Below are 14,418 nucleotides of genomic sequence, written 5' to 3'. Positions count from 1 at the left end.
GCCAAGTCGATGGAACGCGCAGAGCTCTGGGATAGATATAATTTATATAATTTATACGTAACGTATGCATTTGGTTCGGCACATGTAAAGTTCGACGTCTGAATCGAAGCCGAACTTTTGCCGTTCTAATCGACCGGCTCTCGCACGATCAACAAGAACAGCTTATGGTTCAAAACATTTTCCGCTGACACGTCAAAAGTTTGCTTGATATATATAACTGAAGGCAGGATAACGATTTTGTAACGTTATTTCGTTCATATAATAAGCAGAGTAGCATGAGTGGAGCTCCGCTTTTAGGCTTGGCTAAATATACAGCTATTCCAATTAATGTTGTCGGTTCAAAGCATGAAGCTAAAAGACAAGACCGAAAGTTTACGTGGGATTTTTATGAATAAATTCATCAAAATCAGTCATGCCTGGAGCAAACAGTAGGTTGTAATTAGCAGTACAATGACCTGCACGTGCAGGGATGATTTTGATGAAATTATTCATAAAAAAATAATCCCACAAAACATTTCCGTCTTGTCTTTTAGCTTGATTTTAATCCGACAACGTTAATTGAAATAGCTGTATATATTAGTTATGATGGCATAATAAATACACAGAACCGTTTCCTTCAAGGTCCACAAAATGGGGCAATGAAGTCATCTGGCGTGGGTGGCAATAACATCGTTTCTTCTGCACTATAGCCAACCGCGAACTGGAGCTTCCGTCTTCTCGATTTCTTGATTTCTACTGAGTTTCTCTTAAACCAGAGAAAACCATCCAAGTAATCACAAACAAAAGAGGATTGCTTAACTTGCGCAAAATTGTCACAATTATGCAGATAAGCTTACAATTTCTCATAAAAAAAAAAAACAAAACAAAACAAAACAAAACAAAAACGAAAAACAAATTTCGAAAAGCATGTCCTAAGAATGTGAAATTCGCGTCACTTACCTGAAAATCAAAATACGAGCGAGCGTGAAGTAAAAACGTATTGACATCATCGACCAGTGGTAAATCCAAGGTGTTCTAAGGTAAAGTCGTTGTTCGCCTTTGTAACGTTAAGGTAAAATCTGGAGCTGGTCCACAGCCAGGAAAGCCAAAAATATACAGTTCGTCTTAAAATCTTTTCAGACCATCAAAAAGAAATGATTTTTTTTGCTAAAATTCCCGCCGATATCCGTTTAAGTGTTGGTCCCGAATGATAGCAGGAGTTCTTTTCGGATCGAGTGTGCTCGTTAGCGAAATGAGGAGGATGTAATATTCATCATGTCACCGGCCTAAAATTTACCATCTCTCTAAAGTTATTGATCACAACACAGGACGCATATATGAACCCAATAAATGGTTAGTAAGACACACCACTGGTAAGATTACTGAGACTATTACGTTGTCGTCTTTTGCTGTCCTTTTGTCTGCAGTATGAGACTCGTCGATAACTTAAATAGAAGAAAGATCCTCGCAGTTAGTACACAACTTAAGCAACTGCAACAAGATCGCATTTTAGTAGGAAGCGAGGCCGAAGTTATTACCATCGAGGAAGCCTCTAGATTCTGGTCCTGAACGATATTTTGGATAAAGAAAATAACTAAAGCACAAATATGTTCCTTTGACATTGCTAGCAAGGTTTGAACAATTAGCAGCAGCCGTATCGAGTGCTACTTTTCATCTCCCATTTGGGGGCTAAACAATCTTTCAGCAAGAGAATCTAAAGCTCTGCTTAACCTCTTCCGAAAATTTTATCACTCCAGACGACACTAAATACTTTGATCTGTGGATGTCAATCAGCGGTAGCATGCCCCACCAAGGCAGAAAGCCCGTTTCACTCCTCTTTCTGAAAGACGACACTAGACACTGACAACTCAGTGATAAAGCTTAGCAAAAAGCCACATTCATAGTACTACCCCCCCCCCCCCCCCCCGTCCACCTCAAGGGCATGGATACCTGTTTGAATATGCTGATTCTAAATAAATAAATGCATACCCGTTGGGAGATCAGGAACTTGGAAAAAACTGGCAACTGAAAAGGTTTGTTTAAATATCTTTTATTTATTTTCTCGCTATGGTTCGTTTCCATGTCCGTTTGACACCGTCCGTATACAAAATTCAGATGTTACAGAGAGACGCATTACCAAATTAACCAGGTGAATGTTTTCTTCAATGTTCGCATTCATTTTATAAGCTAACATTCTTAAGCGAGCGGTACTGCTCACCCGATGATTATAATTTCTCGATTATCGGATGTACAGATGCCCGGAAGCACAAGGAGACTAATATTTCAAGGCTAAGAAAGAACAGACACATGACTCAAATGGTAGTATTTGAATAAGCAGAAAAAAAATAACAATTACCACAATTATTTGACTTGATAATCATACCACTGAGGGGGAGAGAAATACGAACTTCTATATCCCAGCATTACCAAATTTTTCACTTTAAAGAAACATAACAGCAAAGCTCCGTTCGTTTATTTATTCATTTTTTTTTCTTTCTTCTGTCGCTAGCCTGTGAGCAGACGTCTTCGTCTGGCACGGACCCAAGTAGTTATTATGCAGTACTCTGAATTTGAAATTTTCTAAAGTCGGTTATTTATAATATGAAGCATTAAAAATATACGGCTAAGCCCTCACTATCTCTATTAGTAGATAGACGACATTGTTCGTTTGTTTCTTCGTTTTCTTAAAAAACGGATTAGCAAAGGACCTATGCCTTACAAGGTAACAAAGATGTTATTCTGCAAATTTTGTAGTATTTATAATTAAGTAGCTTATTTTTTTTATGCCAGTGGACAAATGTGTGCTTCCAGCTGAGGAAAACGTCCATCAATTAAAATTCTCACAACATTGTGATTGAATATTTTCTTTTCTGTGGATCACCCAGTATTTCAATCAAAGATCCACATAAAGTAGTAGTGGTAGTAGTAGTAGTAGTAGTAGTCACATCCGACGATCTATGCAAAACAGGCAAGCATATACGCATATTTTTTTTTCTGTACAGATATTCACGACACGTTAATTTCAACGATGAATTCAAATCTCCCCCACTCTAGGGAAGCAAAGTAGTGGGTATGGGCGGTTGTATCTAGGTCCGTCCGTTCGTCAGTCGGGTCTACGAAGACCGCGCTTCAGTCATCTTTGGGTTGTCAATCTGTGGGTGCGTAAATAGCCCAAAAGGCCGATCCTTGGGACATGGGACAAAAAGATAATTTCGCAATATGAAAGCGAAAATTTAACGCATTCGACTCCAGAAAATTGAAGATAATTTAGCCCAAATCGTTTTATTATTATTATTATTATTATTATTATTATTATTATTATGGAATTCTTTATTTTATAGAATTTTGAGCTTTTATTATTTGAACTTTTAATTATATCTATTTCCTCTTTTTTATATAAGGTTAAGTTATTTCTACTTTTTAGAATTTGTGAATGAATAGTGTTTTGATGAATTGATTGAATTTTTTGTAACAGCAGGTTGATTGTAAATGAGATTTTAATTGAGGTTTTGTACTAAAGATTTATTATTATTATTATTATTTTTATTATTATTATTATTATTATTATTATTATTATTATTATTATTATTATTATTATTATTTCTTTCATAATTTTTTTTTACCTTTCTGTTGTTTCGCAACATCTCAGCTGCTTAAGGAGTTTCCTTACTGTTTTTCGGCTTAACTTTTGTTCGTTGACAACGGTCGTCATGTAAAAGAAGATACAACTTCAAAAAGCTATTTGCTCTTTCTTATCTGGCAAAGAACATGTACCCATTCGGAAATTATCAACCTTGTACTCCTAGATAATGGGAATTTTGGCAGTACTATTAATGCACGCGCCCTGTCTTATTTCGTCAGGCCGACTCACAGTTTTCTGTTGAATTGAAATGGCTACCCAAAGAAGCGTAAATTAGATGGCCGAAAAGAGTAGTCAAAGCAAACACTTGCCGATTGTACGGATCACGACAAATACTTGCTGATGGGTCGTTAGCAACACTTATAATTTAACCTACAACAATATTTTTTTTATAGCTATATATATGGAAATTTGTCCAAACGACATTAAATACCTATTTATTCAGCTGGCAGAAAATTACCTTTTCAACACTAAACGTTAATTGCGCTTTTGTACTAGTTGATGTATGTGTCAGCCAAAGGCTTTTAAATTTGAAGTAAAAAATAAATACACCAGTTTGGCAATTTATAAATTACATACTGACCAAGGATCGGTCATTTGAGTCTGTCAAAAACACAAAAGGCAAAAGCAGTCACCTGCTAGCATTTGTTTAAAGATGGGTTGTGAGTTTGGTAGACTGAATTTGGGTCAGCACCATGAACGTTCGATTAATCTTCCTGTGTATGTCCATACTGGATTCTAAATTCTACATTAACAGGGTAAGGGCGCAATTAATATATTGTTACAATACATAGCTGTACATAGCTACATAGCTAGTTGTTGCAATGACATATTTTTTCTTTAATATCTTCAGCGTCCTGTTTTTACTGGCGTAATTTATTCGCATTTTGCATTCCGTGTTCGGTATTCGCATTTTATCTTTCATCGCACCTTCACACATACTCTGAGTCTAGGATAAGTGGTTAAGACTGGTATCAGCTATAAAAGCCAAACACCGTTTGAAGCTGACGACTCCTATCTCATCGTAATCATCTGCTCAGTGAGATAAAGCAGAAATAGCGTTCGCAAACGCCTTTCACTAGAAGCTTTTTTAAAAAACGGTACTTTTTGGTTAAAAATACCTTAAACGCTTTTAGCAGATAATAGTCATTTGTGAAAAACTTTCTAGACGCAGAAACGCAAGAGCCTCAGTAGCGACGAGAAAACGCCTCAAATGTCTGTAAAGTGTTGATGTCCATGAGAAGAATTTGGCTAGCGAACTGAATGTCACGTTTTTTTTTCCATGCAGTAATACAGTCGCGGTCGCGTTTTTCAAAGGGAAAATGCTTTTGTCTGTTATTTTACAAAGTTACTTTTACCAATGTCTTTTCCGGTATAATTTACTTTTCGACGAGAATTAGGGGTGTAAAATAGAGATTCATGTCTAACGGCAAAAGGCAGACGTCCGATTCGCGTCTACGCTTCATCAAAAGAACTAGCAAATAGGTGAGAATAGTGCAAAGAATTCTGGCATTTGCTACAAACGGGAAGCTGTTCAACTTCACCTAGACACGGGACACGGCGAGCGGCAAATATAGGAGAACATTGGTAACGTGGTTATTATTTTCTCTTGTCGTTCGTCTTAAACGTGATCCTAAATATCCCTAATATCACTGTTTAGTCAGGTTTAGCACTCTTTATATGAGATAAAGCGAAAATGTAACACACTATGTTCGCATAAGTCATGCTTCTTTATTTTGTATAAGCTAATGACAAATTCAGCCTCGGGCTAAAATTTTCGGCGATTGACAACTTAAGTGGATGTAATGTGAAGCGAAAAATTGTCATATGAAAAAAAATAAATTAATTCGTGTTTGGGGTATGCTAAAATGGCAGACTCTTAACAATGTGATGGATATGGCCACCCGTTTTCATTTGTTTTCATGTTTGTACATGCCGACTCGTCACTGTAGTATGCACGTCCTTACTGAATTCTGAATCTTAGTTGCTTCGTTTATAAAGTTAAGGACCCAATTAATTCAAGGTTTAGATGTAATTTTTTTTTTTTTTTCGTAGCGTCCTTTTTCAGGGTTCATCTTATATATAAATGTATTCACTAGAATTGCTTCATGTTTTTTATGAGTATAATCCGGGCCAAACTAGTCAGGACAGACGCCTCGCTCTCTCCCCCTCCTCCGCACCCCCAGCAATCCTCGAGATCGTTCCCCCTTATCATGTTCAAAGATGTGCGTGATATCGACATGCTTTCTACTCAACATTGAATAGAAAACTGGGGGGGCATACAGTAAAGATGTTGATTAGTTCTGTTTGGGAATAGTTTATTGAAAAAGAAAAAAAAAATTCAAAAAACCAAGAGTCGCTAATTCAGTTTGCCCGGATTTTAGTTGGGAATGTTCAGGTGGTGTGTTATCTTGTGATAGTACTTGGATATAAGCAAAATGTCGAGAACCCCAAAAAAATGCTGGAAATATTCATTGTAACACTGCTCGAATATGGTAATATGGGCTAATTGCTTCTGCATTTTACCTAACACTATCAAGAAACGTTAATATTGCTAAGAATTCGGACGTTTTCAAAGTAATTTCGACTGCTATACCTGTCAATCTAGTTCATTTGAGTAACTTAAAAGGAAGGCATCGTGCATATTATGTTGTCTTTCAAATTATTTTCAATATCCAGGGTGGCTATGTTGCAACAGTGGACAAATAAGTCAAAACCTGAACAAGATCACTTTTTAGCTGTTACGGGACATTTTTCAGTAAAAGTAGATCACACTCAGCTTAGGAAATATCGCAGCCTTTGTAACCGTCAAGTGAATTACATAGGTGTTGAACACCTGCTCTCCATTCGAATAAGAAATTAGCTTCAGTTTGTAAAGGTGAGAACAATAATTTATATTTATAATTTCCTCCTTTTGCTAAGCTTACGCAAATGAAACTAAGTTGTCGAAATACTATTGGCTTCGGGTCTTATATGAGAAATGTTCTTCACTAAAAGCTCTCGAGTTCTGCATGTAACAGAATGAGTCAAGATCTGCAATAAACACTACGTTCCTTGAAGGTCTGGGTCCACTTGATGTAAAACAAAATCTCGAAGGTAATGGGGCACCTCTCGCTGACCCACGGAGCTAAATTCCCATGCAAAAAACTCTGTTACATTTGGTTGAGAAACCGCCATATCAACTGAAGTGGTTCAAAATTTTTCTTCACTAAAAGAACAACGATGAACTGAAAAACCCAAGAAACGGAATTGACAGGCCAGGCTCCCTCAGAGACGACACTACGCTCTGAGTAACAACCAGGCAGTCAAAGAAAGCATCACTAGGATTTGCGTTACAATTCCAAGTTCATACGAAGAACAAAAAAAACAGGACTTGTCACAATAAAAAAAAAACAAAGGACTGTGATCAATATAACTAACAACCCAACATATTCAGGCAGTTTTGCTATTCCTCCTCCTACAGACGATAAGGTGGATTACTTGTCAAAGTAAAGTGGAACAAGAGTAAACAGATGGAGCATTTTAAATGAAAGTTTTTTTCTAACATACAAACAGCAGCCAATGAAATTGTCGGTAGTGTTGTCGTTTTCAACAGAAGAAAACAAAGAGTCGTATTCTAACGATTTAAACGAGTAGTAGACCTTTATTTGACTGTTTTAAATTTATTTTTGCTTTCTTTCTAAGCTGAGTTAAAAATGATTTGCACACAATGGTGAATTCTGCCAATATTAAGCTCGCTATTAGGCTGAATAAAAAGGACACAAAGTAATAAAAAAGCTGTCCTGCATTGTATTTGCAAAATGACTGATGACTGAACGATCTGACTAATGGGGCTTATTATGACAAACCAGGACAATGAGATAATCTTTTACCGTACTATCATTATCTCATTTAATATCGCGGCTGCACATTTACCATAATGCCTTGCATGCGAACCTAACGCAACCAATAGCAACATATAATATTCACGTTTCTGCAAAATTTTCCCTTTACCAACAACATTGTGTAAGCTATGTTTAAAGTTTTTAGAACTTTTCTGTGCATTTTCATGAGACCCTTTCGGGTTTTCGTACGCTAAGAATTATCGGTAGATGTATCAGTGACAATCTTTTTCGGTGAGGTGGATTGATCTTCCATTCGCGTTCAACTAAACACATTTAAAGCCATGTCTGCTCAGCTTTCGTGTATAAGTAAAGAGTGCCAAAAATAGAAAGTCGAACTCGGACGCACCAAGAAAACTTCATGTTGGGTATCAACGAAATAAAAATAAGCATGCCAGTTTTTAGGGCCTCCGTTTACGGGAAAGAGAATCGACTCGCACAGTCGCGTTGCGGTTAAGCTGAGAACGTTGCTAAGTTGAAACATAAGGGCGAATACATGTTCAGTGCAAAATATTTCATCCGCGGAAAGCAGAATGAAATATTAAGCATAGAATAACAGGATTAGAAAACGAAGTAAACACTGTTTCATGTTGTGGTGCACATTCACCTACTGAACAACGTTTATCAGTACCTTCGATATACAAGGGGAATTTTTTAAAGAGAAAGCAATTGTCAACTGAACTGAAAACAACACCGGCCATATTCAAGCCGTTTCGATAACATCTAATTTTTTTTGCTTTCATTCCGCTACAAAATGAGTGAAGGTTGCATGTTCCGCTTTGGGCAAAGTTCGTTTGATTATTTCTATAACTTTCATAAGCCCTGTCAATGATTAAGGAACAATAATCTGCGGCCCTAGACAAAGCGTTGCTTTCGCACTGTTAGATTTTAGCATCCGATTGTTACCAAGTGTGAAGATGGCAAGGGTTTAGAAACACTCCTTCGAATAAATATAGCACGGTCTTTCTACCGCATCTCGCTATTAAAAATGTTGTATGTCTACTCTTCAAAACGTTTTCTCCCATTTATTACTTTAAAAAAGTGTTCAGATACTGTAGGTAGATATGATCAATTGGGAAGAAGCGGACCCATTGACTCATCATACCCGTTAAACAAACCGTACTAACTCGATTTTACTGGTCAGTTGTATGATAATGGTTCCAATCAGGGCTATTACCTTCAAAAATACTAAAATTTGATTAATTGACATTCACAGATATAATTTCAATTTTAAAAATGGCTCTCGGTGACGCAGAAATTGTCATACTCACCGTGATGTACGCGATGACGATGCTTGCAGCCTTGCTGGGAAATATTATCATCATTTACATCGTGTGGAAAAGACCCGCAGTGCAATCACTAACAAGTTTCATGTTTGTCAACATGGCCGTCGCTGATCTAATGGTGACCGTGTTCATGATGCCGTCGAGCATTTCCGATTTAAACAGTGATTTCAAGTGGATGATACCCGGATTACTTGGAGAAATCACGTGTAGAGCAATCCCATTTATCACTCATACCACAGTAATGGCGTCTGTCCTCTGCTTGACAGTCATGGCGATTGATCGATTCTACGCATTCATCTTTCCTTTGATGGGCAGTACTCCCTGGTTTCGAAAATCCAAGTACATTACACCGCTGATCTGGATCGTGTCAATGGTTTTGATGTCCATCGTTCCACTCTATTACAAGATCAATCAGAAAACGTCTCAGTGCGGCAATTACGGCTTTTATCCTCCGGGAAACATTCGTGGTTTTATGCTCTACCTTTTCATCGTCACCTACTTTGTTCCCTTGGTTGTCATTTCCATTCTGTACGGCAAAACAGCTCACGCAATATGGTTTCGCCACGTTCCCGGGAATGAGTTAAATGAAAATCAGCAACATCAGCAAGAGATCTCAAAGAAGAGGGCAGTTCGAATGCTTATTATCATCGTCATCACATTTGCTATTTGCTGGCTTCCCGGGCAGGCGCTTAACCTTTTTTGGGCAGTAACAAGATTTACCATTGACTTGCCAGATATCCTGATGTATTTGGCTTTCTGGTTGGGCCACGCAAATAGTGCCATCAACCCATGGTTGTACATCGCCTTTAGTACCAATATAAGGTCAGCATTTTTACAAATGTTGGGCAGAAAATCACACGGACACCTCGATAAAGGATCTCGTCAAACAACCCAGAAAACGAGGTCAGCTAGGGTCAGAGTAGATGAGATTACTTTGGAACATGTCTAACTTTCAAACTGTTGAACTGTTGAACCTTCGTAAGCTACTTTCCACAGTTATGGGTCACCTAACAGTCATATTTCTCAAATAAATAATGATTGGACTAGGAAAATATGCATCCTGGATTAAGTGACATTGTGTATTGTTTGTGGCTTGTTTTTCCAATGGTGGAGCTGCGAAAGGTACATAGTGATAGTAACGTTTTTTCGTTTGTTATTTATTCCTTTTGCGATCTCCTTGTTCTGAGCCTGAACTATTCGGGTCAGTTAGTAAAAGACAGTTTAGACAGTACTTAACAAAACCACGTCTAAGCCATTTTCAATCTTGCCAGCAATCCTATCTAAAGATTGTCTGCCGCTTCCGGTAACAAGAAGGCTTCCATCCAAGACTAGAAAACTATTTACATACTTAAAATAAAACACTTATAAACAGATTTGGAGGCCAACTGTTTCTAGTACCCAGTGTCTAGCACGTAGTTGATGGCAATGGTATTGACCTCTAATTTGTCAGAATCCCCGACCAGACAGGTTTGTAGACTCTCGATTGTTCTGGAGGAAAATTACAAACGTTGCAGGTTGGAGTTACACGATCAAAGGCCACAACGTGTTTATTATCGATTTTCATTGCTTAAATTCACTCGACAATTATCGTGTGTTGGCGATTAATCGAGTAGCTTTCCAATGATCCACTTTTATCGATTAGATACGCCTTGATTCCGTAGAGACTATGTTAAAAACAATTTTAAAATGCCTTACGGTTATCCTTTTTAACCTCTCGTTGATGTGTGCTATTATCCTCCGGCGAGGGGGAACCGCTTAAGTTAACAGCTTTGGGTGGTTATCTCGTTATGGTTTGCTGTGGTCGAAAGAAGTGGGCGCATTTATCAAGTTACAGGTACAAGGCGGACTTGACAGGGAAAGCGAGTAAAACTCAGTAGATTGATGAGCAATGTAGCAACCGACCGAGTTAAAACTTCAGTTGTTATAATTTCCTATATTGTTAGTACAGGAAGTATGCATAAAACCAAAATAGGTATCCTGTTATTTTTGCTTAAAAGCCCTTTTAGCAATGGTGTTTTTGTTCAGTTTCAGCATTTTTCTTTGTTTGTTGTTTTGTTTTTGTTTTTTTGTTTTCTTTTTTCTTTTTTTGTTGTTATCTACTGTTCTTTTTGAAATTCTTTTGTGTTGTTTTGTTTGTTTGTTTGTGTTTTTATTATTACCAATGGTGAGTAAGTTATTCTGCAAGTTTGGTTTAAGGTGGTGCCAACGAAAAACGTAATGTTTTTTAACTTTGCAGAATTGGTGCCACATCTTGAAAAAGAAAAAACAGAAGGGGGAGAGGATCTTGATGCTTGTTTTCACCCTGTACAGTTGTGGTCTAGTGCCCATGGGCTTCTAGTTGTAGTATATAATTACCATTTTGATAGCTTGTGAAAGAATATTAAGAAAAATCCAGCTTAGAGAAAGAAGGGCAACCGTTACGCTCAGAAAATTTATTATTCCTTGTAATACAATATTAGTATTGTTCTGGTAACGAAACAATAAAGTTATAGTAAACTGCCTTAAAGTTACCTAATAAAATGAACCTAATTAATTATTTAGGGATGGTAGCAGATTGTAATAGTGAAATCTTGAAGCAGATTGTAATAGTGATTCCAGAAGAATATTTCAAAACTAAACAATGAAAAATTGAAATGTATCGTTTAATAGGACTTCCGTTGATAGCAGCGGGGTCACTGATGTCGTTATATTCTATTAAAAATAATTGATTACACCCGTTTTGAAATCACTGGTGATCCTTGCAATCTGATTCAGTGACTCTCGCCTTATTTTTTGTTCTAAATCGCATCTTTTTTCAGCCCTATTTCAAAATGAATATGAAATAATACTAACTAGTCAAATGTCATGGTTTACCTGCACTAGCCAATCAGATTGCAGAAAACAAAGGGGGAACATGTCATTTTGGGGTAAAATTTTGAAATTTCTATTACCCAAATTCACCCTCTTTCTAAAAAGTCAGGTTTCCTGATGTGGATAAATAAATATTAATATTGACAAAAATAAACTGTGCGATTTCAAAATGGGTGTAATAAAGTGGTAATTGAACTTCGTGTCGTGCAATTTTGGTCTGAAATCCTACTTGTGATTTCAAATCGAACTCGCGTCGCGCTCGTTCAATTTTGAAATCACGCGTATTATTTCAGACCAAATTGCACTTCAGTCAGTTTATTTACGATTATAAATCAATTGTAACTTATAAATGTAGGCTTTTCTCTCTCTCTCTCTCTCTCTCTCTCTCTCTCTCTCTCTCTCTCTCTCTCTCTCTCTCTCTCTCTCTCTCTCTCTCTCTCTCTCTCTGTCTCTCTCTCTCTCTCTCTCTCTCTCTCTCTCTCTCTCTCTCTCTCTCTCTCTCTCTCTCTCTCTCTCTCTCTCTCTCTCTCTCTCTCTCTCTCTCTCTCTCTCTCTCTCTCTCTCTCTCTCTCTCTCTCTCTCTCTCTCTCTCTCTCTCTCTCTCTCTCTCTCTCTCTCTCTCTCTCTCTCTCTCTCTCTCTCTCTCTCTCTCTCTCTCTCTCTCTCTCTCTCTCTCTCTCTCTCTCTCTCTCTCTCTCTCTCTCTCTCTCTCTCTCTCTCTCTCTCTCTCTCTCTCTCTCTTTATTCAAGAACTGCAGTCATTACCCTGGGGAAATATTGAGTTTTGGGATTCGCCAGATGAAATGTGGGATGTTTGGAAACAACTTTTCACTAGTGTTGCTAACAAACATGCCCCACTAAAAACAAAACGAGTGCGACATAAAGTGTCGCCTTGGCTCACATCCAGCATTTAACCAAGACACTTCAAATGTTATCTCCTGTGTTCCCAGATCGTTTTGTGCCCTTTTAAAGGCTTTTTTGTCAGCTAGTACAGATTGAACTGTTGGAGTGGTTTAAATTTCATTTACAGCATGTTTTAGGAAACTGAACTGCTTATTCCCTGAATTTACTTGCTGTTTTGGTTTTCACTAACCGGACCCTTTTCCGCATTTTAACGACGTATTTTTAGTTTCGAAAACGAAAGGAATCAGTTTTTCATTGTTACAATGCTGCTTTTGTTCTGGCATTTTTCTGAAGAAAACTATAGATTTCAGTCTCTACTGTTTAGTCCGAATTTCTGAGGCGAATAAAGGCCTTCCGAACAGGTATCCCCCTAAATAATCCCCTGGGTGTCCCTGAATTTCCGTTTCGGATGTCTTATACTAAGGCTGTCATTACGTGTCAACTATGAAAAGTGTCTTGTAATGCAGTTTCATAATTCAGCAGTACCTATAATCAAGAAACTTATACTGTTTGTAATGTTCTGAAAATTTATGGAAAGAGGAAGTGCATAATTAAAAACAAAGTCCTTACGCTTATCATTACTCACAAGGAAACTAAGGGTGCGTTTCTTTGGGAAAATCCGAATCCGGATTTTTGAATCCTAAAACGGATTTTGCGTTTCTTAACTAAGATCAATGATCCAAGATCACTCAGATCATGGTGCATCAAATTAAAGGAACCGACGAATCCTTAACCAGAGTAGATTCGTCGGTTCCTTTGATGCACCATGATCCGAATGATCTTGGATCATTGATCTTAGTAAAGAAACGCAAAATCGGTCTTGGGATTCAAAAATCCGGATTCTGATTTTCCCAAAAAAACGCATTTAAAAATTTTAATTGAGGAGTTAATCACTGAAACATTTCAAACCTGCTTTTCATGTAACCAATAATTGATTTTTTGATTACTTCTTGATTCATTTTATCATTTTTCGGATAGACTTTTAGATTTATGGAAAGTGGAAGTGCAGTGCTTGTGCTTATTATTAGCGTCTCCCAAGAAAACAAACTAAATCTTAATTAAGGACTTCATCACTGAAACATCTCAAACCTACTTTTTATGTAACAATTAAGTTTTTTTATCACTTCTTGACTCAGTTTTATTGTTTGTTTGGTTTTTTTTTTTTTCTACAGAATTTCAGATAGGTGCCCCTAATTATTTTATTACTATTGTAAACAAGATGTTATTGACACGTTAATAAAGTTGTGCTGTTGCTGTTGTTGTTGTTTTGGGACGGTTGTCTAACAACCTTTGACGGCTGTGAAATATCTCAGTCATGTTTTCGTTGAGAATGTTTATTTTTTTAGTTACCTGGAGCAATGACTATACACTTTTATTTTGCTGACGCGGTCCTTGTGAGGTCTGTGCGAGCGACCGAGGTCAAGATTCTCCCATACAGACCGACCTAGCTCGGTTAATAACCAAGATGTTTATTATATGGCCAAACAGGAAATGAAAAGGAAAAAATTATTTGTTCCCGGCTGCGCGGGCTCAAGCATTTAGCTGGCTTACTTCTGTCACTAGTCTCCTGTTCAAACGGGACAAGTGATAACTGTTCAAAGTACAACTTTGTACAAACTTCGTCAATGTATGAAGACAAAATAACCGTTCTTTTCCTACAGGAGAACTCGTTATCCTTAAGAATGTTGATCAGACTTCCTTTTTCATGCAAGTGGCGTTAAACCTTCGCTGGAAGCCGCTTAATGTACACGGTTCGTACTCGCTGCCATCTTGTTTACGAACGGAGATTAAAAAAAAGTGGACAAAAGAAGGTCGAGCTCATTCGGGCAGGTATGTTTTCAATTGCTCTATAGACTCTTTCAGTGACTCACAAAATTTC

At 37.5% G+C, this 14,418-nt stretch overlaps 1 protein-coding gene across 5 annotated transcripts in view; it reads left to right on the top strand.

Annotated features, from left to right (window-relative positions):
- Window positions 1-11,502, top strand: part of LOC146465290 (QRFP-like peptide receptor) — a 31,012-nt gene extending 19,510 nt beyond the window's left edge. For 3 of the 5 annotated variants that reach the window (XM_085128545.1, XM_085128542.1, XM_085128544.1), the window contains exon 2: window positions 8,717-11,502. In XM_085128545.1, coding sequence (XP_084984671.1) covers window positions 8,737-9,735 — 999 coding nt within the window. In that variant the 5' untranslated portion in view covers window positions 8,717-8,736 and the 3' untranslated portion in view covers window positions 9,736-11,502. Of the gene's footprint in view, window positions 1-1,418; window positions 2,013-4,289; window positions 4,378-8,716 lie in introns of those variants that run through there. The other 2 variants (XM_085128546.1, XM_085128543.1) reach the window with 2 other exon arrangements.
- Window positions 11,503-14,418: the final 2,916 nt, after the last annotated feature.

The sequence above is a fragment of the Pavona decussata genome, unplaced genomic scaffold, assembly GCF_977016875.1.
Source record: "Pavona decussata unplaced genomic scaffold, jaPavDecu1.1 SCAFFOLD_156, whole genome shotgun sequence".
In the NCBI taxonomy this organism is placed as follows: domain Eukaryota; kingdom Metazoa; phylum Cnidaria; class Anthozoa; order Scleractinia; family Agariciidae; genus Pavona; species Pavona decussata.
This window is presented reverse-complemented; position numbering and strand designations above follow the sequence as displayed.